The sequence below is a fragment of the Bos grunniens genome, chromosome 11, assembly GCF_055505025.1.
Source record: "Bos grunniens cultivar Pamir isolate PY7600 chromosome 11, Bosgru_T2T1.0, whole genome shotgun sequence".
Classification (NCBI taxonomy): domain Eukaryota; kingdom Metazoa; phylum Chordata; class Mammalia; order Artiodactyla; family Bovidae; genus Bos; species Bos grunniens.
The window spans coordinates 4,615,684-4,640,281 of record NC_141175.1 but is presented as its reverse complement, the minus strand read 5'-3'; the positions used below and the strand labels follow the sequence as shown (position 1 = coordinate 4,640,281).

Below are 24,598 nucleotides of genomic sequence, written 5' to 3'. Positions count from 1 at the left end.
ATGCCAGGTGGCTGGCTGGCAGGCTGGGGTGATGGGGAGCGGGGGAGCAGGCTAGGGTTTCCCTCAGGAAGGCTCAGAGGGTGGAGCTGCTGGGTGGAAGTAGAGGGTGCTGTGGGTCAGCCACCAAGGGTAGTTAAGGCATACACACAGGCCATGGGAAAGCCCCGGCCCTGAGCCTTCCTGCAGGCAAGTATTTTGGGGACCTTCAGTTGCCAAGCGACTGCTCCAGGTTGCCATGGGAACTCTTTCTCCCAGGGCTTATCATTTTTAGGGGGAAGCCCTCTTATCTCCATCTCCCTCTCCCTGGCTTGGCTGCCCCGGGAGAATTCATCAAGGTCCCCAAACCTCATTCCCTCACCCCCCAGGGAGACCTCCTAGCCGTGACCCTAAGAGAAGACTCTTTGAGGTTCAAAAACCCAGAACCCTGAGAAAATGCAGAGAACAGAGTCCAAGGCCTTCATTATAGTGGGGAGAGGGTGAAAGGGGTTCATTAGCTCTGTTTACGTCTCTGCTCCGGCTGTTAACCACCACCTTGGGGCTGGCCCTGCCCTGACCGTTGGGAGCCCACTGTAATTGGAAGGAATTTGGCCCCAGCACCCACGCCCAGCCCCTCCCAGGCTTGTCTGCACACAGAGACGTGCCCCTACCAGCCCTGCCACCACCTGGCTGTGGGAGCCCCCTTGGACTTCCAGGGCCTCAGTTTCCCCAACCATCAGTGGCTATGGCAGAGGAGCCATCCTGCAGATAGAACGAGACACTGTGGCCAAAGCGTGGGCACAGGGAAAGTGCCACGGGCTGGCTGTCGTTAGCAGGCACCTGCCCTGCGATGGATGGAGGTGTGGGGTCACTCCACAGAGGGTGGCCCCATGGCTAGTGTGCCCCTGATGGCAGAGTGGCCAGCAGAGCCAGGTCCCCAGGCTCCCGGCCCAGCGCCTTCCCCATGGATTTATCACTTGCTCTGTACCCTGTCCCTGCATTCTTCCTCTACGGGGTCTTATCCCCTTGGATGGGAGCCAAGGTGCTCCATGCAGGCCAGGTGCTCAGCTCTGAGTCTCCGTGGATGAGCGTCTGCTGTGTGAACCCGTCAGTGACCCACCGCCAAGGGCTGTTGGCCCCGGCCTCGTGAGATTCAGAAGTGCCCCAGAGCCGCGGTAAGAGATGGCTTCCGTTTCCCAGGCCAGGGCCAGGCGGGGCACTTTGCTGCATCTCACTGATGCCTGGCGACTCCCACTGTCCCTCAGGGAGCCCAGGGCCCCTGCTTCTCAGCTCCAGAGGGCACGCCCAGCTTTGTACAACAGGGCAGAACCTCCCCCAGGTGAGCAGTGGGAAAATCAACACAGCATCGCCTCTTCTTTGGGCAGGACCTCTGGGGAAGGGGCTTCTCCAGCCACCACCTGCATGCCCATCCATCTCCGTGGCTGCCTTCAGGGTCCCTCTCCCCCCGACCCCCCACATCTGGGACACACGGTCCCCGGCCCTGCAGTAACGGGAGAACTGTCTGGAAACCGCCAGGGTAATCATAGCCGCAGGGGCCCCTGCAAGCAGCTGAGAACAGCCGGCTCGGCTTGCAGGTGAAGCAGGAAAAACGCAGAACTGACAGCCCACGTGGGTCTGACCCGGGCTGGGCTCACGGGCTGCCCATCCAGGTCGCCACCCAGTCTCTCCCCTGCGGCCCCGCCCTGTTTGGCTTCTCGACCGTGCGTCACCCCTGAAATGACTGTGGGCCTGGTCTGTTTACAATTTGGAGCGTGTGGTCTCCTCGCAACTGGAAGGTGAGACCTTTGTCTCTGTGGTGTGGCCGCTGAGGGTGGCCACAAGCAGGGCACAGCGCCACCTGCTGGTGCTGTGCCAGGACGCCCCTAAGCTGGGGGGCACCCCCAGGCTCCACTCACACCCCACAGCCCTGTGCCAGGGGCCACATCCTAGACACCTGATCAGACCCAAACACTCCCCCATCCCTGTGGACACGTGGGAACCTGGCCTTTGGGGGTAGGATCACTCCAGTGCCCTTGTCCTGGATTGAACTTTGTTCCCACAACATATAAGTTGGTGTCCTAACCTCATGCACCTGTGAATAAAACCTGATGTGGAAATAGGATTTTTTAGCAGCACTTAAAAAAAAAATTTGTTGGAGTATAGTTGATTTGGGAGGGATTGGGGGCAGGAGGAGAAGGGGACGACAGAGGATGATATGGCTGGATGGCATCACTGACCCGATGGACGTGAGTCTCAGTGAACTCCGAGAGATGGTGATGGACAGGGAGGCCTGGCGTGCTGCGATTCGTGGGGTCGCAAAGAGTCGGACACGACTGAGCGACTGAACTGAACTGAACTGATGGTTGATTTACAATGTTGTGTTAGTTTCTACTTACTGTACAGCAAAGTGACTGTTTATATTGATACATATACACATATTCAGGCTTCCCCAGTGGCTCAGTGGTAAAGAATCCACCTGCAATGCAGGAGACTGCGGTTTGGTCCCTGGGTCAGGAAGATGCCCTGGGGGAGGGCATGGCAACCCACTCCAGTTTTCTTGCCTGGAGAGCCCCATGGACAGAGGAGCCTGGCGGGCTATATAGTCCATGGGGTCACAAAGCATCAGACATGACTGAAGGGACTCAGCATACATATACATATATTCACTCTTTTTTAGATTCGTTTCCTGTGTAGGCCACTCCAGAGTACTGAGTAGAGGTCCCTGTGCTATGCAGTGGGTCCTTATTAATTACCTATCTTATATACAGTTGTGTGTATATGTCAGTCCTGGTCTCCCAATGTATCCCTCCCCCCGCCTCCACCCTCGGTAACCGTAAGTTTGTTTTCTACATCGGTGATTCTATTTCTGTTTTGTAAATAAGTTCATTTGTACCATTTTTTTAAGATTTCACATATAAGTGATATATGATATTTGTCTTTCTCTGGAAATAGGGCCTTTGCAGATGTGATCAAAATGAGGTCATTCAGGAGTAGGCTGCTGCTGCTACTGCTGCTAAGTCACGTCAGTCGTGTCCGACTCTGTGTGACCCCGTAGACAGCGGCCCGCCAGGCTCCCGTCCCTGGGATTCTCCAGGCAAGCATACTGGAGTGGGTTGCCATTTCCTTCTCCAGTGCAGGAAAGTGAAAAGTGAAAGTGAAGTCGCTCAGTCGTGTCCGACTCTTCACAGACCCCATGGACTGTAGCCTACCAGGCCCCTCCGTCCATGGGATTTCTCAGGCAAGAGTACTGGAGCAGGTTGCCATTGCCTAGTCCTAATCAAATGACCAGTGTCCTTATAAGAAGACAAGACGGAAGACTGGACACAGACACACCGAGGAGGCCAAGTGAGGACAGAAGCAGACTGTGGAGGGGCGTGCTTACAAGGTGAGGAACGCTAAGGATTGCCGACAACCACCAGAGGCTGGCAGAGGCGAGGCGGATCCCCCTTCTAGAGGCTTCAGAGGGCCTGGGGCTTCCGACACCTTGATTTTGGACTTCTGGCTTCCGGACCAAGAGACTGTAAATCTCTGTTGTTTTGAGCCCCACGGTTTATGGTACCGTTACCGCAGCCACAAGAAACTAACACACCGGGCTCCTGGGGCCAAGCCGTCTCTCCGCTACCCCGGCCAAGTGCAGCCAAGGGCACTCAACAGATGTCAGGCCCAGGCGCCACCCTCACATTCAGCATTACATTCCCCGCCTCAAATCATCCCCGAACACAGGGCATCTCCTTTCAGGATGAATACCTCTCTGCACATCCACTGCCTCGGTGAATCCCACCAATAACCCATGAATGGTTTCACAGACAGACCCACCCTGGCTGAGACCCCAGCCCAGCTTCTGGTCCCAGACACTGTGAGACGGTCGATGTGTGCCCTGTAAGCGCCCAGGGAGGGGGATTCTGTCACATGGCGCAGACCCCAGCACACACTTCCAAGTCTCGCCCTGCCCTCCTCTCTGCCCTCTGCCCACAGCTTTCACGGCCACCCTCGCTCCTGTCTCACTTCCTCTCCCGCCAGCATCTCTTCTGTCTCCAAGTCTCTGCATCTTTGACTTTCTTCCAGACTCCTCACAGCGTGCAAGGCTGGCGCCTCTTGTCCTTCTGGTCACAGCATCAGTGTCACCATGGAGGCCTTTTAGACACCCCATCCCAGGGGTTCTTGACCCTCCTTCTGGGACCCTGACTCATTTCCCAGGAGCACGTGCTATTCTCTCACTCATGGACTCACTTTCCTGCTTTCTGTCCATCTGCCCTCTGAGCCGTAAGCTCCTGGGTGAATGCCCGGGGCACAGTCGCTGAATCGACAGAGGATCTCAGAGCCCTCTCCTGCCTCTGGGCCGCTCATATTGCGGATGTGGAGGCTAGTAATAAAAGCTGCCTGTTGGGTGAGAGGCAGCCGGACTCCCTGGGGTCCCTTCCCTGCGCCAGTCGCCACCACTGAGCACTGTGGGCACAGCCCGCCCCCTCATGATCAGCCCGAGCACTGCAGCCCCAGACAGGGAAAAACCAGAAAACAAAACCCACACCTTTGTTTGGGTGTAGTCACGGCAGCGGCTCTCTCTCCCTCACAGGGGCAAAGGAGCCCGACTGGCTGGCTCCAGGGGCGTTGTGCAGGACCTCAGAAGCTGTCCTCGTCTCCCTGTTTCCCTCCACTGTCCCGGTCCCCAGGTCCCTCCGGAGGCCTCCTCATCCCAACCGGGGGGTAACTAACTCCACCCCCTTCCAAATGAGGAAACCCAGGTGCCAACAGAGATGGCACTTTGCCCCTGGACAAGTGGTCCAGGGCTTTGCCTCCTTCTGCACCACCCAGGTCCTCAGCCCTCCAGGCTGCCACATGTTCAGAAGGACCTGGAGGGAACAGATAGTATTTTCCAAGGACTCGGAGCACAGTGGGTCAGGGATGGAGAACCAAGGCCAACAGACTCTTCTACAAGCTGTAGAACCCTCGAGATCACCCCAGCCATGCACCCTATATTACAGCGGAGTAAACCGAGGACTTCTCTCCTGTAGCTCCCTCTCCACTAGGGGCAAGCCTCACTGTGGCTCCAGGTGCCCAGATGCAGGACCCCAGAAAGTGTCCTCTCCAGGCTGCTCTGGGGATGCTCCCTGCCCAGGTCGACTCCCGGGAACCTGCCCACCTGCCCCTGGCATCTCTGTCCCTCAGCCTAGGGCCCTGAGCCTGTTGCCAAGAGACCGGATGGTCCTGACCCATGGTGGAGCTGCTTCCTACAGCTTTCTTCTTTCCCCCTTGCCATCTCCGTGTCCACCGCTCCCCTGAATGTATGCCATGGTCTCCACCTGTGAGGTCACTGTGTGTGTCTGTGGGCACGTCGGGAGGCCGAGAGGACAGGGCCCCTCGTGGGAGGGGGAGGGGACGGACAAGGGTTCCCCCAGGACGTCAGGGGCTCTCCTTCCCCAAGGAAACTCCATGGGAGTGGCTGAGCCCTGAACTAGGAGGCTGGAACCTTTCCTTCTCTTCTGGAGTTTGCCCTCCTCCCCCCGGCCCCCCCGCCACGCCGTGGGCCCCGGGCCAGCCCCTGTACCTCTCCTGGCCTCAGTTTCCCAATCGTACCAGGAAGGGCTGGACACGGAACTGCGTAAGCGCGCGCTCTGCGTGGACTCTCCCTCCCGGCTGAGTCCGGTGTGGGCGGGGTAGTCGGGGTAGGGGGGCATTCGGTCCTCCCTCCACCCGCGACGACGGGGAGGGCGATCGCGGCCGGGCGGGGCACTCACCTGGCAATCTACCATCATTCTCAGCCCCGGCAGCACATCGCCGGCCCCAGGGCGGGGCTCCGGGCTAGCAGAGGCCGCTCGCCTCGGCCCGCGCGCGGCGCAGGGGGGCGCCCGGCTGCGGGGCTCATGGCGCGGCCTCCCGTCCCCGCCGGGCCCAGGGCTCCGCCGGCGCCCGCGCCGCTTCCATTGTCTGCGCCCGCGCCGCGCCACCGGCCGCTCGGGCCGCGCCGCTCGGTTGCGCCCGGGCTCCCGGGCTCCGGCCGGGTGGGCGGGCCCCGCCGCGGCCCCGCCTCCGCTCGTCCCGCCCCCTGCCCGCCGCAGGTGTGAGGGGCGGGCCCCGCCGCGCGCAGCGGCCTCCCGGGAGGACCGTGGGGGTGGACGCCGGCGGGGGCAGGCGGGTCGCGAGCCTGCGGCCGCGCGCGCGCGCGCGCACATCCAGGGCCTGCGCGGGCCCGCGGGCGGCGCGTGCACCGGAGCCCCGCCTTGCCGCGGGCTCGCGCGCCGCGCCCCGAGGGCTGACCGCGCGCTGTGGACCCAGCGCGTCCCCCACCCACCACCGCTTGCTGCATTCCTCCTGTGCCCCCTAGCGCCTCAGATCAGATCAGTTCAGTTCAGTCGCTCAGTCGTGTCCGACTCTTTGCGACCCCATGAATCGCAGCACGCCAGGCCTCCCTGTCCATCACCAACTCCCGGAGTTCACCCAGACTCAAGTCCATCGAGTCAGTGATGCCATCCAGCCATCTCATCCTGTGTCATCCCCTTCTCCTCCTGCCCCCAATCCCTCCCAGCATCAGAGTCTTTTCCAATGAGTCAACTCTTCGCATGAGGTGGCCAAAGTACTGGAGTTTCAGCTTTAGCATCATTCCTTCCAAAGAAATCCCAGGGCTGATCTCCTTCAGAATGGACTGGTTGGATCTCCTTGCAGTCCAAGGGACTCTCAAGAGTCTTCTCCAACACCGCAGTTCAAAGGCATCAATTCTTCGGCCCTCAGCCTTCTTCACAGTCCAACTCTCACATTCATACATGACCACAGGAAAAACCACAGCCTTGACTAGACAAACCTTTGTTGGCAAAGTAATGTCTCTGCTTTTGAATATGCTATCTAGGTTGGTCATAACTTTTCTTCCAAGGAGTAGGCGTCTTTTAATTTCATGGCTGCAGTCACCATCTGCAGTGATTTTGGAGCCCAGAAAAATAAAGTCTGACACTGTTTCCACTGTTTCCCCATCTATTTCCCATGACGTGATGGGACCAGATGCCATGATCTTCGTTTTCTGAATGTTGAGCTTTAAGCCAACTTTTTCACTCATCTTCTTCAAGGGGCTCTTTAATTCTTCTCCACTTTCTGCCATAAGGGTGGTGTCATCTGCATATCTGAGGTTATTGATATTTCTCCCAGCAATCTTGATTCCAGCTTGTGTTTCTTCCAGTCCAGCGTTTCTCATGATGTACTCTGCATATAAGTTAAATAAACAGGGTGACAATATACAGCTTTGATGAACTCCTTTTCCTATTTGGAACCAGTCTGTTGTTCCATGTCCAGTTCTAACTGTTGCTTCCTGACCTGCATACAAATTTCTCAAGAGGCAGGTCAGGTGGTCTGGTATTCCCATCTCTTTCAGAATTTTCCACAGTTTATTGTGATCCACACAGTCAAAGGCTTTGGCATAGTCAATAAAGCAGAAATAGATGTTTTTCTGGAACTCTCTTGCTTTTTCCATGATCCAGCAGATGTTGGCAATTTGATCTCTGGTTCCTCTGCCTTTTCTAAAACCAGCTTGAACATCAGGAAGTTCACGGTTCACATATTGCTGAGGCCTGGCTTGGAGAATTTTGAGCATTACTTTACTAGCATGTGAGATGAATGCAATTGTGCGGTAGTTTGAGCATTCTTTGGCATTCCCTAGCGCCTCGGGCCACCCCAAACCCCACCGGGCGGGGGTGCTGGGCCGCGTGGTCGTGTAGGCCTGGAGATGTGGGAGTCACGGATTGTGCACCCGCATCCTTCTGTCCTGCACCTCGTGTCCGGGCCAGCTCGATGCACGGCTGGGACAGCAGTCCTGGAGGCAGAGTAGGAAAAGGAGATCACGCCCTCCCCCACCCCCACTCCCTTGTCTTTCTTGACTTCCAGATACGAGGTCCAGCCTTTCCCCAGCTGTAGCCCTGGTTGGTGAATGGGGGGCTGGAGGAGCCCAGGGAGGAGGGGGTGGCCCACCTGGGCTGAATGCCTGTCAGGGGGCGTTAGTGTGACTAAGGATACCCCTGGGTGCTCAGGGATTTTGCCCCTTTTAATTTATGTACAGTGACCTCAGTTCTCAAGGTCGCTCAGATGTAAGTGAGCAAGGCCAGCTGTGAACAGAGGACTCAGAATCATTGCCGCTCACCTTTGCCCAGCCCACGGCGCTGACCATCAGAGGCCTTGTCCTGGGTTTGGCTCTCCCAGCCAGGCAGTGTCCTGGGCCCAAATCCTCTGGGTGTCTTCCTCTCCCTGCTTTAATCCCCAGCCCTCCCTCCCGAGGGCAGAGTTACTGAGCCCATTTTTAGTGGAGGAGACTGAGGCCTGAGAGTCACCTCTCGAGCTGGCCTGTCACAGGGCCGTGAGTGGCCCCACTGTGGGTTCGAGCCCAGGTCGTTCTGACCCAATGGCTGTGCTTTCACAGGAGCCTGCAGAGGTGGCCTCTCAGCCTGGCCTTGGAGGTGAGTCCATGCTGGATGTGGGGCTGTGGGGAGGGACGCTGCAGGCAGGGGGCTCTGAGGGGGAGAGCACGGGGTTGGTCCCTGAGGGAGCAAGGCTGTAGGGAGGCTGGGTGCGGGAGGTGAGGGGTGCTTCATGGACCAGCCCGCACAGGGCTCTGAGTGCAGGGTAAGAAGTCGGGGGTCAGTCACCGCAGGTTGGCGGGGGTCATCGCAGGCCGGGGCTGCAAGGCACGGTCTCCAGGTGATTTTGTCAGAGCTGCAGCACCTCAGCCGGGAGGAGCTTAGCGAGAGTGTTATTCACCCCACCACTCAAGCGTGCACCCCTGCGATGCCACCAGGGATGGGGCCTGCTCCTCCTGTGCACAGAGGGGACTGTGGTGGGTGTCTGCCTCTTCTCAGGGCTGGGCATATTGCCCAGCTTCTCCAAGTGCCTGCCCAGAAGGCAGTGCCCAGAGGGCTCCCAGCCATAGTCCCATTTGATCGTCACCCCAAGGCCTCAGGGTGGTGGAGTGGCCTGCCCAGCACCCCATGTGTGCTAGGACAGACTAAAACCCGTGTTCTCTCAGCTGCCTCACATTCATGAAGCCATTCAACATTCAAAGAATGCCTCCTGGGTTTCAGGTACCGGGGTAAACCTGGTTGACCAGCACCTGTATCCTCTTGGGGTTTATGAACTGGGAAAGGGGTGGAGATGGGCAGAACATTGTAACTGAAGACATAGGGATGAGTATTTATGGGAACACCAAAAGGCACCCACTCTGGAAGGAAGGGGGAACAAATCAAGGCAGGCTTCCTAGAGGAGGTGTCATGACTATGTTCCTGGAATTGGGCCAGGTGATTGGACAGGGAGGCCTGACCAGTAGGCAGCGTGAGCAAAGGTATGCTGGTGCTGGCCCTGTGGCAGAGCAGTGATGTTGGACTGTAAGGCGTGGGGAGGAGCTAGTTGGTCACGAGGGGACAGGAAGCTTACGTTTCAGGGGTCTCCATTGCAGGGGACACTGCAGACATTTTGCATTTGTGATTCTGTTGATTTCTATTTCTGGTACTCCCCCTCTCTCTGCTGGGTCAGGCCTGTCTCTTGCCACCCCTCCCACTCCTGCCAGGCCCCGTACTTCTTCCCACCCACAGAGCAGCTCTGGCCCCAAGCCCTCAGCTCTCTGGGAAAGTAGCCTGGACCCTGTTTTAGGTATAGGAGTTGGGTAGTCATTCACTCAACTGTGTCTGAGGGCCATGCCTGGGATGTTGTCTGGGATAGCCACAGTGCCTGGGGGCTTGAGCTGAGGCTGAGACAGGCCCATCAGCTGGACCCAGAGCTGGGCTGGAGTGAGCAAGGGTTCCTTTCTCTCCTATGACGCTGCCCAGGCGCAGGGCCACTCCTCCTCCTCTGGTCTCCACGTCAAGGGCCTTCTCCCTGCTCTAGCACGGAAGCTCGGTGAAGGCAGGGCCTGCCCCTTCAACACCGCCAGCTTCATACACTCCCCAGGGCAGGGCTGGGCACCCTGGGAAGGTGGGGACACATGGGCCATGGATCCACTCTTGTCCCTCTGCCTGGGGAGCACCCCAGGGCCTCTCTGACTCGTCCTCTCCGGCTCAGGCTATCTCCCCACGTGCTCTTGCAGACTGAGCTGGCTTGCCATCCAAGCACAGGCTGCAGGAAGAGTAGGCTTCGGGCTGGCCCCAGCTTTGCCCAAGGTGCCCAGGTGGGTAGGTTCCTGCTCCTCCTGACTTGGCCAAAGACCATACCCCCTGCCCTCTACCTTATGTGGCAAGGATGCTGCTGCCCCCAGGGGAGTGCATACTTGGCCCCCCACCCCCCGCCCACTGCTTCTGTCCCACCAGGCAGGTGCGACCGCTGCAGGGCTCTGAGCCCCTCTAATCCTAGGCCTGCCTTGGCCTTGGTGCCCCGCGCCCGCCAGGAGTCCCCCAGGCTGAGGTTGATAGCAGATGCATCAGACACACGTGCTCCGCACTTAGGGACCAAGAGCCCACAGGACGTCCAGCTGGGGGGCAGGGGCTCTGCTCCCCCTGACTCAGGAGGGCTGCATAGCCGGTGATGTTTTCACTTCACCCATCTCCCAGGAGAACTGCGATGAAATCCTGCCTGTTGCAGCGGCCAGCAGCAGCCCAGGCTTTCTAGAAAACTGTACCCCCGCCTCCCACCCAAGCTGACTGTACTTACAATCCAGGCTGCCTGTATCCCTAGGGGCCTGGCAGCCCGGATGCTCAGAAATGCAGGTGAAGAAAGCCTGGTTAGGGCCTAGCACACGCTACTTTTATTAAACGCTGCCCAAACCCTCTTACAGAAGAGGTGCTTGGTGCTGGGGACCATCCACCTCGAGTGAGGCAGGGACTTGAAACCAGAGGGCCTAGAAGGCTCCTCTGGGTCCTGAGTGAAAAACTGGCTCCGGAGGCTGACGGGGACACAGTGGGGACCCCTGCAGCCAGAGAAAAGGGGGGTGGGGATGCCTTTCCTACAAGTGTTAGAGAGTGCAACTTCAAGGGCAGCAGGCAACGAATGGGCGGGTGGCAGAAAGGGGATTTGGGGCGCTGGGTGGGGCTGCCCCGAAGGCTCGTGAGCTGGCGGAGGCCCCGTCTCCTTCCACCTCTGGCCTCCCCTCCTTGGGCCTCGGAGAGTGTGATCTTTGCGTTCTCCTCCACACGGACACTGCTCTTCACAGTGGACAGAGGCCTTTCCAGGCCCGTCTTCCCGCTGGATTCCACCAGCAGAGGCGGAGGTTAGATGGCACAGGGCTGGTCCCACCTAAGGCTTGAGGAGTGAGGCCCCAGAGCCCAGAGGCTCTGGTGAGCCGGGCGCTCGCTGGGGTTCCCCCGTCCACGGCGGCCCCACCTCTGCCGTCAGCTCCGCAGCCGGGCAGTGTCCTTGTTCAGGGTAGAGAAGCGGATCAGCTTCAGGCTGGGGGGCTGGGGCTTCCTGTCGTCCCAGAGGTACTCGGGGGACAGCACCTTGGAGGGCTTGTGCGAGAGGAAGCGGCGGTTCAGGTGGCTCTCCTCCTGGCAGGCTGCCATGATGCCGTTGGCCTTGTCTGCCAGGATGCCCATGTGGCAGCCCCTGGTGAACTCATACACCCTGGCCACCCGCCCCCCGAAGACCGCCCTGCCATAGTAGAAGTCCCCCTCGCCATCCGCCACGAAGGCGGTGGAGACAGGCCGGCGCTCATAGGGGAACTGGTGGCGGGGGACGGTGAAGTAGTCCGGGTGGATGGCAGCCACAAGGTCCCCCAAGGTCTCAGGGCCCCATGGGTTCCGGAATGCCATGTCCACGTCCAGGCAGAAGAGGTAGTCCACCTCCCGGTGCGCCCTCTTGGCGATGTGCACGCTGATGGCCTCCATCCGGCGCATGGAGGCCTCCTCCCACTGGGAGGGCCCAGGGACTGGGATGACACTGAGGCGGCGGCCAGGGCCCAGCGGGACCCGAGGAATGGCCTGGGGGTCGTGAGTGAAGATGTAGTAGTGCACGCGGTACCCCTGCATGAAGAACCGCTCGGCCGACTCCAGGAAGTGCTGGACGAACCGGGTATACCTGCTGGAGAGGACCCCGTCATGCACCACGGCCTCTGCAGGGCCACTGCCTGGTCCCCGCTCCGGGTGGGCACACCCCGCGGGGCCCAGGGCTAGGCTGGGGTCCCCCTCCCAGCTTCCTGTCTCAAGAAGTCACTCTGGTCTGCCCCTCGTCTGTCAAGTTCCCCTGATCACAGTACCAACCTCTAGGGACCGTCCTAAGAACGATATCTTGATGATATTCACAGGCTGCACGCCTTGACTTTTCCTGAGCACTTACAAGTGCCAGGCAATGTTCTAAGGGATTACCTCCTGGCCTCACAAACTCCCCGCTTTACAGACAAGGACACTGAGGCTCAGAGAGAAAAAAGGAGTTGAGAATCGGGTAAGTGGCTGCACATCAAGGGGAAGTGAGTGGTGCTGGGTGCTGACTGGGCTGGGGGAGAGGGAGCCCCCCGACTCCAGGTGGGCCATTCATTACCTTTAGTCATCGACCGCCCCCCCATTGGGGTCCCTCTCTCAGGAGTCCCAGAAAGGAAAGGCCAGGTGGGGTAAGGGAGGAGGAGGGAAAACAGGGGGCGTCCAGAGAGCAGGCAGGCCCGGGGGTGGAGGAGAGAGGATCCCCAGGGCAGGGCCAGCTCTCTCTTGACCTGCCTGTGGCCTGAGCATGGACCCTCCATTTCTCGGGGCTTGCCATTCCTTTACACCTGCCTGGATGGTTCAGGGGAAGCAGACGGGATGAGGCGGCAAGGTGTCTCCTGACAAAGGCTCCTGGTGCTCCCTCACTGGGCTGCCTCCCCTCCCCGCTTGCATGCCAGGCCCAGACCGCCTCTTTCCTCCAGGAAGCCCTCTCCCACCATCACACTCTGCTCTGTCGCTTCCCACCTGGCACAGCCTCCCTGGTGCCCGGGCAGGGTCCTGTCTCTCCCCAGACCCCACCCCCACCCCCAGCCGCCTACTCACTTTCCCACAGCAAACGCCGTTAGCCCGATGGTCAGGTTCAGTGGCTGGTAGATGTGATGCAGAAGCTCGGCATTAAAGGTTCCCTCGGAGACGATGGGCGCCAGCCAGGGTGTGAGTGTCAGTAGCTCTGTGGGCCTGGCAGCAGAGGAGGCCGAGGGGGCTGAGACCCTCCCCTGGGGAAAGCCTCCGTCTCATCTTGGTCCTGCCTCCCACGCTGTGTGACCCTGGGCAGCTTGATCCCTGTCTCTGGGCCACCGTATTCTCAAGTGGGGATGATAATAGCTCCTTCCCAGCGAGGGCAAGAGGGCCAGGAGTTACTGCATGTCCAGTGTCTAGAGGAGCCTGGCGTTTCTGGGGTCTGCTAAGGGCCTCGGAGAGGGGGGTTATCATTCTCATAATTAATCATGGATCGAGCACTGAAGGCACGGTGCTCTGCAGTTTTTTTGGTTTGTTTGTTTGTTTTTGGCTGCGTCGCCTGGCTTGCAGGATCTTAGTTCCCTGACCAGGGAGCGAGTCAGGGTCCTTGGCAGTGAAAGCACACAGTCCTAGCCACTGGGGCTCTCAGGAATCGCTGCTCTGCATTTTGCCAACCTCATTTCATCTGGTCCTCTGCCCTGTCGAGTGGGTATCACTAACCATCCACCTGTATAGAAGCAGCTCAGAGGAGTTGGGTCACCTACCCAAGATTACACAGCTGGTGACCAAGCTGGACTGGAGCCCAGGTCCCAGAGTGCCCGGACCCCAAGGTCAGCTGACCCCTGCAGCACCCCAGCTTCTAAATCAGAGCTTTGCCCCCGACCCCCACCCCCTCGAATCTCTCCATCCTGCACCCAGGCCCTAATCAACACCTACTTTTGCTCCAGCAGCTTGGGCTGAGGGTACTGTGACCTGCAACCAAGAAGGGCAAATGGTTAAAGGGATGGCAGCCCCCTGCCCTGGGGCCACAGAGGGCGAAAGGACAGGCTGCTTACTGTGCCACGGGCTGGGACGGCTCCTCCTCGTACTGAAGCTTCATGTTGCTGGTGGGAGAGGCGAGACAGGGCCATCAGTGTCGTTAGTAGAGATGCTCAGCAGGGATGGATGAAGCGGGGACAAAATACCCCCATGGGCCAGGCGCCCCCTCCCCCAGGCTCCCTGGCCCCTCCTCCATGGCTCTGCCCGCTCTCTGGGGGCTGGGCTCCTACAGAGGCCATCCATCCAGGGTCCCGTGTGGCAGGGCGGTGATTCAACATGGTGCCATTTGTCTCTACAGTCTTTTTCGGCTCTGGAAGAGCCTGGGCACCGTGGAGAAGCTTTGAGAAGCTGCAAAGTGAGCCCAGTTCTGCCTCTTTCTAGCCCAGGAGCTCAGACAGACGAGGCTGCAGGTGAGGCGCCTCCGGCTGGAGAGACCCAGGGCTGGACATCCCACTCTTTGGGGTTTTGTCCCCTCTCCCTTAAAGTGGGGACAATGACAGAGTCACTCCACAGGGTGGAAGTGAGGCCTGGAGACGGGAAAGGCCTGCTCCTCTGACCCAGGGAGCCGGTCAGAGCCACTTCCAGCAGACCTGAGGCTGCCTGTGAGGCTCGGACCACCCGAGGAGGGTGCCTGCCGCTCACCCGGTCTCTTCATCTATCACCACGGTGGGCTGGCTTCGGCTTCCCGGAGCTGTGCTGGTGCCTCCGGCTACGCTTTGTGTGTGTGGTAAGGTATACAAGACGAAGATTTACCACCTTAACCATTCGAAAGCATAGAGTTCCGGGGCATTAGGTACACTCACGGTGCTGTGCAAACATCACCTCCACCCATCTCTAGAACTTGTTCATCGTCCCCAAATTGAAACTCTCTCCCTGAGACACTGCCTCTCCATCCCTTCTCCCAACCCTTGGTAACTATTATGCTTACTTCCATCTCTGTAAAAAAAATCTTCTGTTTTTTTTTTTTTTTTTCAATAAGATCTCTATTCATTTTGGCCACGCCATGTGGCCCGACTTGGAATCGAACCTGTGCCCCCTGCATTGGGAGTATGAAGTCTCAACCACTGAACCACCAGGAAGTCCCATTTCTCTATACTAGAGATCTCTTACAAATGAAACCCTACAGTATTTGTCCTATAGTGATTAGCCTATACTCTGGAAGATATATTTTTTAAAGTTGATCCATCAACTTGGCCCTCTGCCTCAGTTCCATACAAACAAGCACATTTCAGGTCCTGCTCAGAAAGTGACGGGACTCTGAGAAGTTGGTCAGAAGTGAGAAGAGGAAAGGGGCCCTCGTCCCACACTCCCGGCCATCGGTGTCTCCCTTCGCCTCACCAGCCCCGACACGCTCTGCTCTGGCCACATTAAAGAGTCAGACATAAGAACACCAAAGCACAGATGAGCCAGAGCCAAAATAAAAACAGGAACTTCATGTTTCCAGACCTCGGAAGGTAATAACATTGAAAGAAGAAATCCAAATGAACAGAGAGGAAGGTGTGACCATTTAAAACTAACAAAAAACCTCCAACTGTAATCTGTTTAAAAAACTCAGACTGCAAATAATTTTTAAAAAACTGCAAATAATTAGAAAAACAAAAGCACCGAGTACTTTCAGCCAAAGGTGGTGATAGACGACCCACCAACAGGCCAAGCGGGGAGGTGGTGGAGCAGGCGGGCCACCAGAGAGGAAATTCAGTAAATGGGGAGGCGTGGGGCGATGAGGGCCGTGGTCCAAGGAGCGAAATTCAAACCACAGTGCATTTCCCGTCTCTCAAATCAGCAAGGTTTTAGTTTTTGTTTTTCATGACACCTAATACTTGCAGATACCAAAGCAACATTTCATGCAAAGATGGGCTCGATAAAGGACAGAAATGGTATGGACCTAACAGAAGCAGAAGATATTAAGAAGAGATGGCAAGAATACACAGAAGAAGTGTACAAAAAAGATCTTCAGGACCCAGATAATCACGATGGTGTGATCACTGACCTAGAGCCAGACATCCTGGAATGTGAAGTCAAGTGGGCCTTAGAAAGCATCACTACGAACAAAGCTAGTGGAGGTGATGGAATTCCAGTTGAGCTATTCCAAATCCTGAAAGATGATGCTGTGAAAGCGCTGCACTCAATATGCCAACAAATTTGGAAAACTCAGCAGTGGCCACAGGACTGGAAAAGGTCAGTTTTCATTCCAATCCCAAAGAAAGGCAATGCCAAAGAATGCTCAAAATACCGCACAATTGCACTCATCTCACACGCTAGTAAAGTAATGCTCAAAATTCTCCAAGCCAGGCTTCAGCAATATGTGATCCGTGAACTTCCTGATGTTCAAGCTGGTTTTAGAAAAGGCAGAGGAACCAGAGATCAAATTGCCAACATCCGCTGGATCATGGAAAAGGCAAGAGAGTTCCAGAAAAACATCTATTTCTGCTTTATTGACTATGCCAAAGCCTTTGACTGTGTGGATCACAATAAACTGTGGAAAATTCTGAAAGAGATGGGAATACCAGACCACCTGACCTGCCTCTTGAGAAATTTGTATGCAGGTCAGGAAGCAACAGTTAGAACTGGACATGGAACAACAGACTGGTTCCAAATAGGAAAAGGAGTTCGTCAAGGCTGTATACTGTCACCCTGTTTATTTAACTTATATGCAGAGTACGTCATGAGAAACGCTGGACTGGAAGAAACACAAGCTGGAATCAAGATTGCCGGGAGAAATATTGATAACCTCAGATATGCAGATGACACCACCCTTATGGCAGAAAGTGGAGAAGAATTAAAGAGCCCCTTGAAGGAGATGAGTGAAAAAGTTGGCTTAAAGCTCAACATTCAGAAAACGAAGATCATGGCATCTGGTCCCATCACGTCATGGGAAATAGATGGGGAAACAGTGGAAACAGTGTCAGACATTATTTTTCTGGGCTCCAAAATCACTGCAGATGGTGACTGCAGCCATGAAATTAAAAGACGCCTACTCTTTGGAAGAAAAGTTATGACCAACCTAGATAGCATATTCAAAAGCAGAGACATTACTTGGCCAACAAAGGTTTGTCTAGTCAAGGCTATGGTTTTCCCTGTGGTCATGTATGGATGTGAGAGTTGGACTGTGAAGAAGGCTGAGTGCCAAAGAATTGATGCTTTTGAACTGTGGTGTTGAAGACTCTTGAGAGTCCCTTGGACTGCAAGGAGATCCAACCAGTCCATTCTGAAGGAGATCAGCCCTGGGATTTCTTTGGAAGGAATGATGCTAAAGCTGAAACTCCAGTACTTTGGCCACCTCATGCAAAGAGTTGACCCATTGGAAAAGACTCTGATGCTGGGAGGGATTGGGGGCAGGAGGAGAAGGGGACGACAGAGGATGAGATGGCTGGATGGCATCACTGACTCGATGGACGTGAATCTGAGTGAACTCCGGGAGTTGGTGATGGACAGGGAGGCCTGGCGTGCTGGGATTCATGGGGTCGCAAAGAGTCGGACACGACTGAGCAACTGATCTGATCTGAATACCTGCAGCCCCAGCCCAGGCGCAGTGCAGCTGCTGGGGTGGGGGAGGGTGGGGAGGTGTATCTGTGTTTGCCGCGGTCCCCCGTGGGGCAGGGTGGGGAGGTGTATCTGTGTTTGCTGCGTCCCCCTGGAGAGCTTCCAGGGGCTTCAGGTCATGTTTTGGTAAAGAACCCGCCTGCCAATGCAGGAGACGCGAAAGATGCAGGTTGGATCCCTGGGTCCAAACAAAACCCCTCATGTCCTATTGGCCTGAATCACTCTGACTCAGGGTCAGGAAGATCCCCTGGAGGAGGAAATGGCAACCCACTCCAGTATTCTTGCCTGGGAAATCCCATGGGCAGAGGAGCCTGGCGGGCTGCAGTCCATGGGGTCATGAAGAGTTGGACACGGCTGAAGCGACTAAGCAGGCAGCCTGGAGAGCAGCCTGATGAGATGGATGAAGACCCTGGCCATATCCTTTGGCCCAGGAACATACCAAATAAAAGGATTTCTAAGATGGAAAAAGCTGGGACTTCCCAGGTGGCCCAGTGGCTTATACTCCATGCTCCCAAAGCAGAGACCTGGGATTCAATCTCTGGTCAGGGAACTAGATCCCACGTGCCACCCACAACTAAAGATCCTGCATGCTGAGAGGAAGATGGGAGGTCCTGCGTGCTGCAACTAAGACCCAGCATAGGCAAATAAATTAATTTTAAAAAAAAGATGAAGAACGCTTTATATCCAGAGTTGCTCATTACAAACTAACTTAGAAGCTGGTAAACCAGAAACAACCTAAATGCCCCACAGCTGTTGGTGGAAAAAGGAGATGGTTTAAGAATTAGGGCCCAGCCCCTGGGTGGAGTAAAATGACGGTGACCAGATGCCGAAAAATGAAGCCAATTCTGGGGAAATACGATAAGAACTGCAAAAACATTCTGGTCACAGCTATTTCCAACAGCAAGCGTACTTTCTGCTTTCAGAACAATCTGAATAGAAAGTGCAGCAATCAACAAGCTGACCATGGAATCAGAGTGCAATTCATGCCCCTGGACACAAGAGGGTTTTTGTTTTCTTTTGTCTTTTCTGTTGTCCTGCCTAATTTACTACATTCTGTTTATAATAGTGAAACACACCTTACTGTTAATTAGTCGTCTATGATCCAGATTTTAAACTTTCCTTTCGGTGTCATGAAAACCAGAAGACCACGGGGCCAAATGCCACATTGAGACTGTCCCAAATCATCTTTATCACTCTGAACTGTCCAAATGTCAGATCTGTTATCTGAGGGAGACTGGCCACGTGTGCATTTGTCCTTCGAATTCACAGAGAGCACAACATTGAGCAAAAAGGTCAAGTCCTGAAATCATTCTTTCCTGAGCACCTTCTATATACCAGGTGCAGCACCAGGATATTTACAGGCATCATCACACCCCAAACCCTATCCTCCCATTTTACAGATACGGCAAGTGAGGCTCTGAGCTATGCAACACGCTCAAAGTCACACCGTGGAGAGGGCACTGCAAGGATACCTGAAGATGGAAACAGGGAACTTCCACATTCATGGCTCAGAATCATGAGTTTAGGACCTAAGAACCTACAAAGTGACCTGAAAAGCCTTCCCATCTTCCCTATTCCGGGGGCCCCTAAGTCTGCCTGCCCCATACTTACAAGATCTCTGGGCAGGGGAGATAATAGGGGATGTAGGAGACCAGCAGCCAGTTCTCGACATACACCCTAGGAAGGAAATATATGTGTTGACTTGATTTTTAAGCTGAGGCTGAGAAGTCACGTTGGTGCATGTTAGTGGAAATGCAGGTCCCCAGTGGCGCACCTGGGGTCCCCCCCTCCCCCACCCTCCACCTATTAGTCCTTGGGTCTGGCTGACCTCAGAGGACAAAGCCTCCTGGCCTTCTGCAGTGAGTCATTATACAGCTATGCAGCCATTCATTCCTGGGGGAGGAATATTCTTGACACCAGTCCCACAAGGGACTGGTGGTGTGGGGGAACCCCCAGAGCTTTGCGGAAAGGACACACGGGGTAAATTCTGGAGCATAGACAGGAGTTCCTCATTAACACAGCTAGAAGAATAGTCCAGGCAGAGGCAAGAGTTAGGTGTAGAGGCCGGGAGGTCAGTGCAAAGGAAAACCCGTAAGCCAGGCTGGGTCAGTCGTACTGGGGCTGGTGGGGAGGGACAGGTGTGCCTAGAGAAGAGGGTGGGACCTGGAAATCCTGGGAAGGGGTCCAGGTTTGGGGGTTGAGATGCTGAGAGAGGGAGGAGTCTGGGGTGGGGACAGAGGGCTGCAAGGGGCATGCTCACCACAGAGAGCAGAGGGTGATGCCCAGCAGCAGGCAGAATCCCAGGCCCAGGGCCAGTCTCAGGCAGTGCATCGCTGGGGGCAGCCTCTGAGCCTGGGCACCTGCAGAGACCGAGTGGGTCTTGGTGAATCGGCCCACCTCTCTCAGGGGTGTCAGGCTCAGAGTCCAGGTCTCCGGGGTTGGGGAATACCTGCAAAGGGATGCTCCTTATCCACAGGACACTGACCGCTGCTCTGCCCTCCCCTGGGCACCACCATCAAGGGGAATGTGGAGTCCAGGCGTCGTCCTGTCCAGCTGGACCCCAGGCCCAGATTTGGCAGTTCCAGGGGACAGAGGCTCAGGATTCAGCCAAAGCCGGCTGCTGTGCCTTGGGAGAGGCACTGGGCCGGAAAGGCGACTGGCCGCCCCCACTGCCTTGGCTCGCATGTCTCCCTCCTGAAACCTTCCATGATGAGCCGGCCTTCCTAGCGACTAGGGCCAGAGGACATGGAGCCTTAAGGATTCTGGGGGAAACAGCCGGGTCGCTGGAAATCCAGCCCGGGGCCGGAGCCGGCACCGCGGGGGCACACGCGGCCTGGGGAAGGGGGTTGCTGGGCAGAGATGGGTGGCGGCGATCTCCCTGGCAGGGGGTGGGGGCCAGGGGTGGCAGCCGACTGTTCCTCCGTTCCTCCGGGAGGCAGAGCTCTCCCGGGAGCACGTTTCACCTCTCACCGGCTCGGCGCCAACCTTGAGCAAGGCACTCTCCTCCGCGGTCCATCACAGCCTGGTGGCGGGGGCGAGGGTGGGGTGGTCCTCCTCAGCTATAGTAGGGGTTGGTGCGGGGGACAAGACGCAGTACGCGCCGCTCCGGACACGAGGGGAGGGCTGTGAAAGCGCTAGGCCCAGTCCGGGCCACAGGGAGCGCGGGACACCCCTGCGTCCGCCCGAGGTCAGAGCGAGGTCCCCAGGCAGGAGCTTCGGGGCTTTGGTCCCGCTCACTCCGTGGCCTCTGGCAAGCCCGCTGGAGCTCTCGCTCCCTCTGCGGACCTCGGCTTCCCCACCCGGGCTTGGGGCGCCAGTTCCTCCAAAGGCTCCACCTGACGCGTCGGCTCCGCTAGATCGTGGGGCGCGCCGCCGACGCATAGCCCGGCCCGCACCCCGGCCGCCCCAGCCGGTGACCTGCACCCTGGAGCCCGGGGCCCGCACGCGAGCGCCTCCACTTCCGCCTGCCACTGCGGGCCGCAGCCAGATCCGTGGCGCGGCGGACGGAGCGCGACTGTCCCTGCCGCCTGCAGACTCACCTCTTGAGGCCGGACCGAGGTGGGGACGAACGGAGGGGCGCAGCTGGGCCCGGAAATCAGGGACGCGGCTGGCCCGGGCGCCTCAGGTAGCGCGGTGGGCGGGGCCGGACGCAGCCGGTGGGCGGGCCCGGGCGGGCTCGAGGGGGGCGGGGAAAGGAGCCTCTCGCCCCGCCCACCGGCTGATGCTCATCCCACCCGGCCTCGACCCGCCCACCAGCTGCAGCCCCGCCCCCTAGAGGTCCCCCTGGGGCTCTACACTCTGCGGGCCACGTGGGCCACGCGGGCCACGCCTCCAAGGCGGAAGACCCATCTTAGGTGAGAGGAGCGTGGGTCAGGGAACTCCGGGATGGGGGCGCGATGCGCGCTTGAGAAGTCAGGGATCCGATTTGGGGAGAAAACTTTATTGTTTTTAGGAGAGCGTTGAAACAATCACTGGAAGGGAAAACCAGAAGGACGTCGTCCTTACTTTCTGGCTTGGGATCATCACTCTTGCTTAGGAGCCCTGAGCCTGGCACGCCGGCCTGGAGACCGTGAGCAGCTCTTGGAATCTCTCGGAGCCTCTGCCTCCTCTCTGAACGGAATTAGCCGTACTTTCCTCCAGAGGTTGTACTGACCCTGGTTCATCCTAGGGAGTCCAGGAGCCCCAGGAGAACTGTCTTAGATATCTACAAGGGTAGGCCAAGGGAAGAGATAGTGGACCTCAAAGGCAGAGGGGTGGTCAGGGAGGGAGCATTCAGAGAGACAGAAAGGAAGGCACCCTGTTTGTAAAGAAGGGAGCCCTAACAAGGGCCAGTGACGAACAGATTCAAGGGATTAGATCTGGTAGACAGAGTGCCTGAACAACTGTGGACAGAGGTTTCTAACACTGTGCAGGAGGTGGTGACCAAAACCATCGCAAAGAAAAAGAAATGCAAGAAGACAAAGGGGTTTGTCTGAGGCGGCTTTACAAATAACTTAGAGAAGAAGAAAAGGAGGAAATGTACCCCTCTATATTCAGTTGGGTATGTCTTTTCTAGCGAAAGGCAAGGGAGAAACGGAGAGATACACCCAACTGAATGTAGAGTTCAAGAGAATAGCAAGGAGAGATACGAAAGCCTTCTTAAGAAACAGTGCAAAGAAATAGAGGAAAACAATAGAATGGGAAAGACTAGAGCTCTCTTCAAGAAAATTGGAGATACCAAAGGAACATTTCAGGCAAGGATGGGCATGGTGAATGACAGAAACTGTAGGGACCTACCAGAAGCAGAAGGGATTAAAAAGAGGTGGAAAGAATACACAGAAGAACTATACAAAAAAAGTTTTAATGACCTGGATAACCATGATGGTGGTCACTCACTTAGAGCCAGACATCCTGGAGTGTGAAGTCAAGTTTGCTTTTGGAAACATTATGACAGACAGAGCTAGCGGAGGTGATGTGGAATTCCAATTGAGCTAGTTCAGATCCTAAAAGATGCTGCTGTTAAACTGCTGCATTCAGTATGCCAGCAAATTTGGAAAACTCAGCAGTGGCCACAGGACTAGAAAAGGACAGTTTTCATTCCAATCCCCAAAAATGTTCAAACTACCATACAACTGCGCTCATTTCACAAGCTAACAAGGTAATGTTCAAAATCCTGCAAGGAAGGCTTTAGCAGTAAGTAAACTGAGAATTTCCAGATGTACAAGCTGGATTTAGAAAAGGCAGAGGAACCAGAGATCAAATTGCCAATATCCACTGGATCAGAGAGAAAGCAAGGGAATTCCAGAAAAACATCTACTTCTGCTTCATTGACTATGCTAAAGCCTTTGACTGTGTGGATCACAACAGACTGTGGAAAATTCTTGAAGAGATGGGAATACCAGACTACCTTACCTATCTCCTGAGAAACCTGTATGCAGGTCAAGAAGCAACAGTTAGAACATGGAACAACAGACTGGTTCAAAACTGAGAAAGGAGTACGTCTAGGCTGTGTATTCACCCTGCTTATTTAACTTATATGCAGAGTACATCATGAGAAATACTGGGCTGGATGAAGCATGAGCTGGAATCAAGATTTGGGGGGGAAATAACAGCCTCAAGATATGCAGATGATACTACTCTAATGGCAAACAGTGAAGAGGAACTAAAGAGCCTCTTGAGAAGGATGAAAGAGGAGAGTGAAAAAGCTGGCTTAAAATTCAATATTCAAAAAATGAAGATCATGGCATCCAGTGCTATCACTTCATGGCAAATAGATGGGAAAAAATTGAAACAGTGACAGACTTTATTTTCTTGGGCTCCAAAATGACTGCGGATGGTGACTGCAGCCATGAAATTAAAAGACGCTTGCTCCTTGGAAGAAAAGCTATGACAAATCTAGACAGTGTATTAAAAAGCAGAGACATCACTTTGCCAAAAAGGTCCATATAGTCAAAGCTATGGTTTTTCCAGTGGTCATGTATGGATGTCAGAGTTGGACCATAAAGAAGGCTGAGCGCTGAAGAATTGTTGCTTTTGAACTGGGTGCTGGAGAAGACTCTTGAGAGTCCCTTGGACAGCAAGGAGATCAAACCAGTCAATCGTAAAGGAAATCAGTCTTGAATATTCATTGGGAGGACTGATGCTGAAGCTGAAGCTCCAAAACTTTGGCTACCTGATTCTAGGAACTGACTCATTGGAAAAGACCCTGATGCTGGGAAAGATTGAAGGTGGAAGGAAAAGGGGACGACAGAGGATGAGATGGTTGGATGGCATCACCGACTCAGTGGAGATGAATTTGAACAAGCTTTGGGAGTTGGTGATGGACAGGGAAGCCTGGTGTGCTGCAGTCCATGGGGTTGCAAAGAGTCAGACACGACTGAGCAACTAACATAAGTTAAGGGATATCTATGCAGAGAAATAGCATCAGAGACAAATAACAACTGTGGCTCAGAGAGGTTATAGTGAGACAGGAAGGGAACAGGGCACAACCTTTAAAAGGATGACATAGTTTGAGGACATGACCTAAATTGGTTAGAATCAATTAGGTCCATGATGGCAGACTCAACTCGCACTTGATCTTGAGTCTCAGTATACAGCTCATTATAATATCCCAAGTGGCTTGAATATAACCCTGATCCTGGGAAAGATTGAAGGCGGGAGGAGAAGGGGATGACAGAGGATGAGATGGTTGGATGGCATCACCAACCCAGTGGACATGAGTTTGAGTAAGCTCTGGGAGTTGGTGATGGACAGGGAGGCCTGGCGTGCTGCAGTCCATGGGGTTGCAAAGAGTCAGACACAACAGAATGACTGGACTGAGCTGAACTGAGGAGGCGTGACCATAAATGTCAAAAAGTGGGTGGTGACCCAATTTCTGAAAATCTCCACCACTTCCCTAAAACAGCTATAATAGTTCTCCCACTCATTCAGTTCAGTTCAGTTCAGTCGCTCAGGAGTGTCAGACTGCTTCCCCATGGACTGCAGCATGCCATGTCTCCCTGTCCGCCACAAGCTCCCAGAGCTTGCTCAAACTCATGTCCCACTCATTAGCCTGTGTAATCATCCACCCCTATAAAAACTGATGACTCTGCATCCTGCTTCCTCTCGTGCCTCTCCAGATGATGCGCATTCGGTCTATGAAGTGTGTTTCTTCCTTGAATAAACCTTGTTTCACTTTACCATGGCTCGCTGTTGAATTCTTTCCTTCAAGAAGCCAAGAACTGCCACTTGGC

The 24,598-nt window shown here is 55.6% G+C and overlaps 2 protein-coding genes across 12 annotated transcripts in view; both read right to left on the bottom strand.

Annotated features, from left to right (window-relative positions):
* The window catches only part of LOC147362360 (ral guanine nucleotide dissociation stimulator), a 49,996-nt gene extending 43,850 nt beyond the window's left edge, over positions 1 to 6,146 (bottom strand). Inside the window, exon 1 of one of the 3 annotated variants that reach the window (XM_086324357.1) lies at positions 5,712 to 6,146. In XM_086324357.1, coding sequence (XP_086180483.1) covers positions 5,712 to 6,146 — 435 coding nt within the window. The remainder of the gene's footprint in view (positions 1 to 5,711) is intronic. The other 2 variants (XM_086324364.1, XM_086324362.1) reach the window with 2 other exon arrangements.
* A 4,512-nt stretch (positions 6,147 to 10,658) lies between these two features.
* GBGT1 (globoside alpha-1,3-N-acetylgalactosaminyltransferase 1 (FORS blood group)) lies at positions 10,659 to 21,032 on the bottom strand. Of its 9 annotated transcripts, none has more exons than XM_086324344.1 (8): positions 20,927 to 21,032; positions 19,837 to 20,409; positions 19,648 to 19,747; positions 18,999 to 19,064; positions 13,862 to 13,909; positions 13,743 to 13,778; positions 12,891 to 13,025; positions 10,659 to 11,952 (listed from the first exon to the last, which is right to left on the bottom strand). In XM_086324344.1, the coding sequence occupies exons 2-8, from the start codon at positions 19,901 to 19,903 to the stop codon at positions 11,265 to 11,267; spliced, it is 1,140 nt and encodes a 379-aa protein (XP_086180470.1). In that variant the 5' UTR covers positions 19,904 to 20,409; positions 20,927 to 21,032; the 3' UTR covers positions 10,659 to 11,264. The 9 variants fall into 9 exon arrangements, with proteins under 9 accessions (XP_086180470.1, XP_086180471.1, XP_086180476.1 ...); XM_086324345.1 differs by having other exon boundaries at positions 10,659 to 11,949; XM_086324350.1 differs by lacking the exon at positions 19,837 to 20,409 and having other exon boundaries at positions 12,891 to 13,063; positions 19,648 to 19,836.
* Between the last annotated feature and the right edge of the window lie 3,566 nt (positions 21,033 to 24,598).

Bases quoted from the DNA above. Each gene is read 5' to 3' on its own strand.
- GBGT1 (XM_086324344.1), bottom strand. From the start codon at position 19,903: ATGGTGGTGCCCAGGGGAGGGCAGAGCAGCGGTCAGTGTCCTGTGGAT. The intron at 19,065-19,647 runs GTGAGCATGCCC...TTTCCTTCCTAG, and splicing joins ATCACCCTCTGCTCTCTGTG to GGTGTATGTCGAGAACTGGC. The intron at 13,779-13,861 runs GTAAGCAGCCTG...TCTTGGTTGCAG, and splicing joins CCGTCCCAGCCCGTGGCACA to GTCACAGTACCCTCAGCCCA.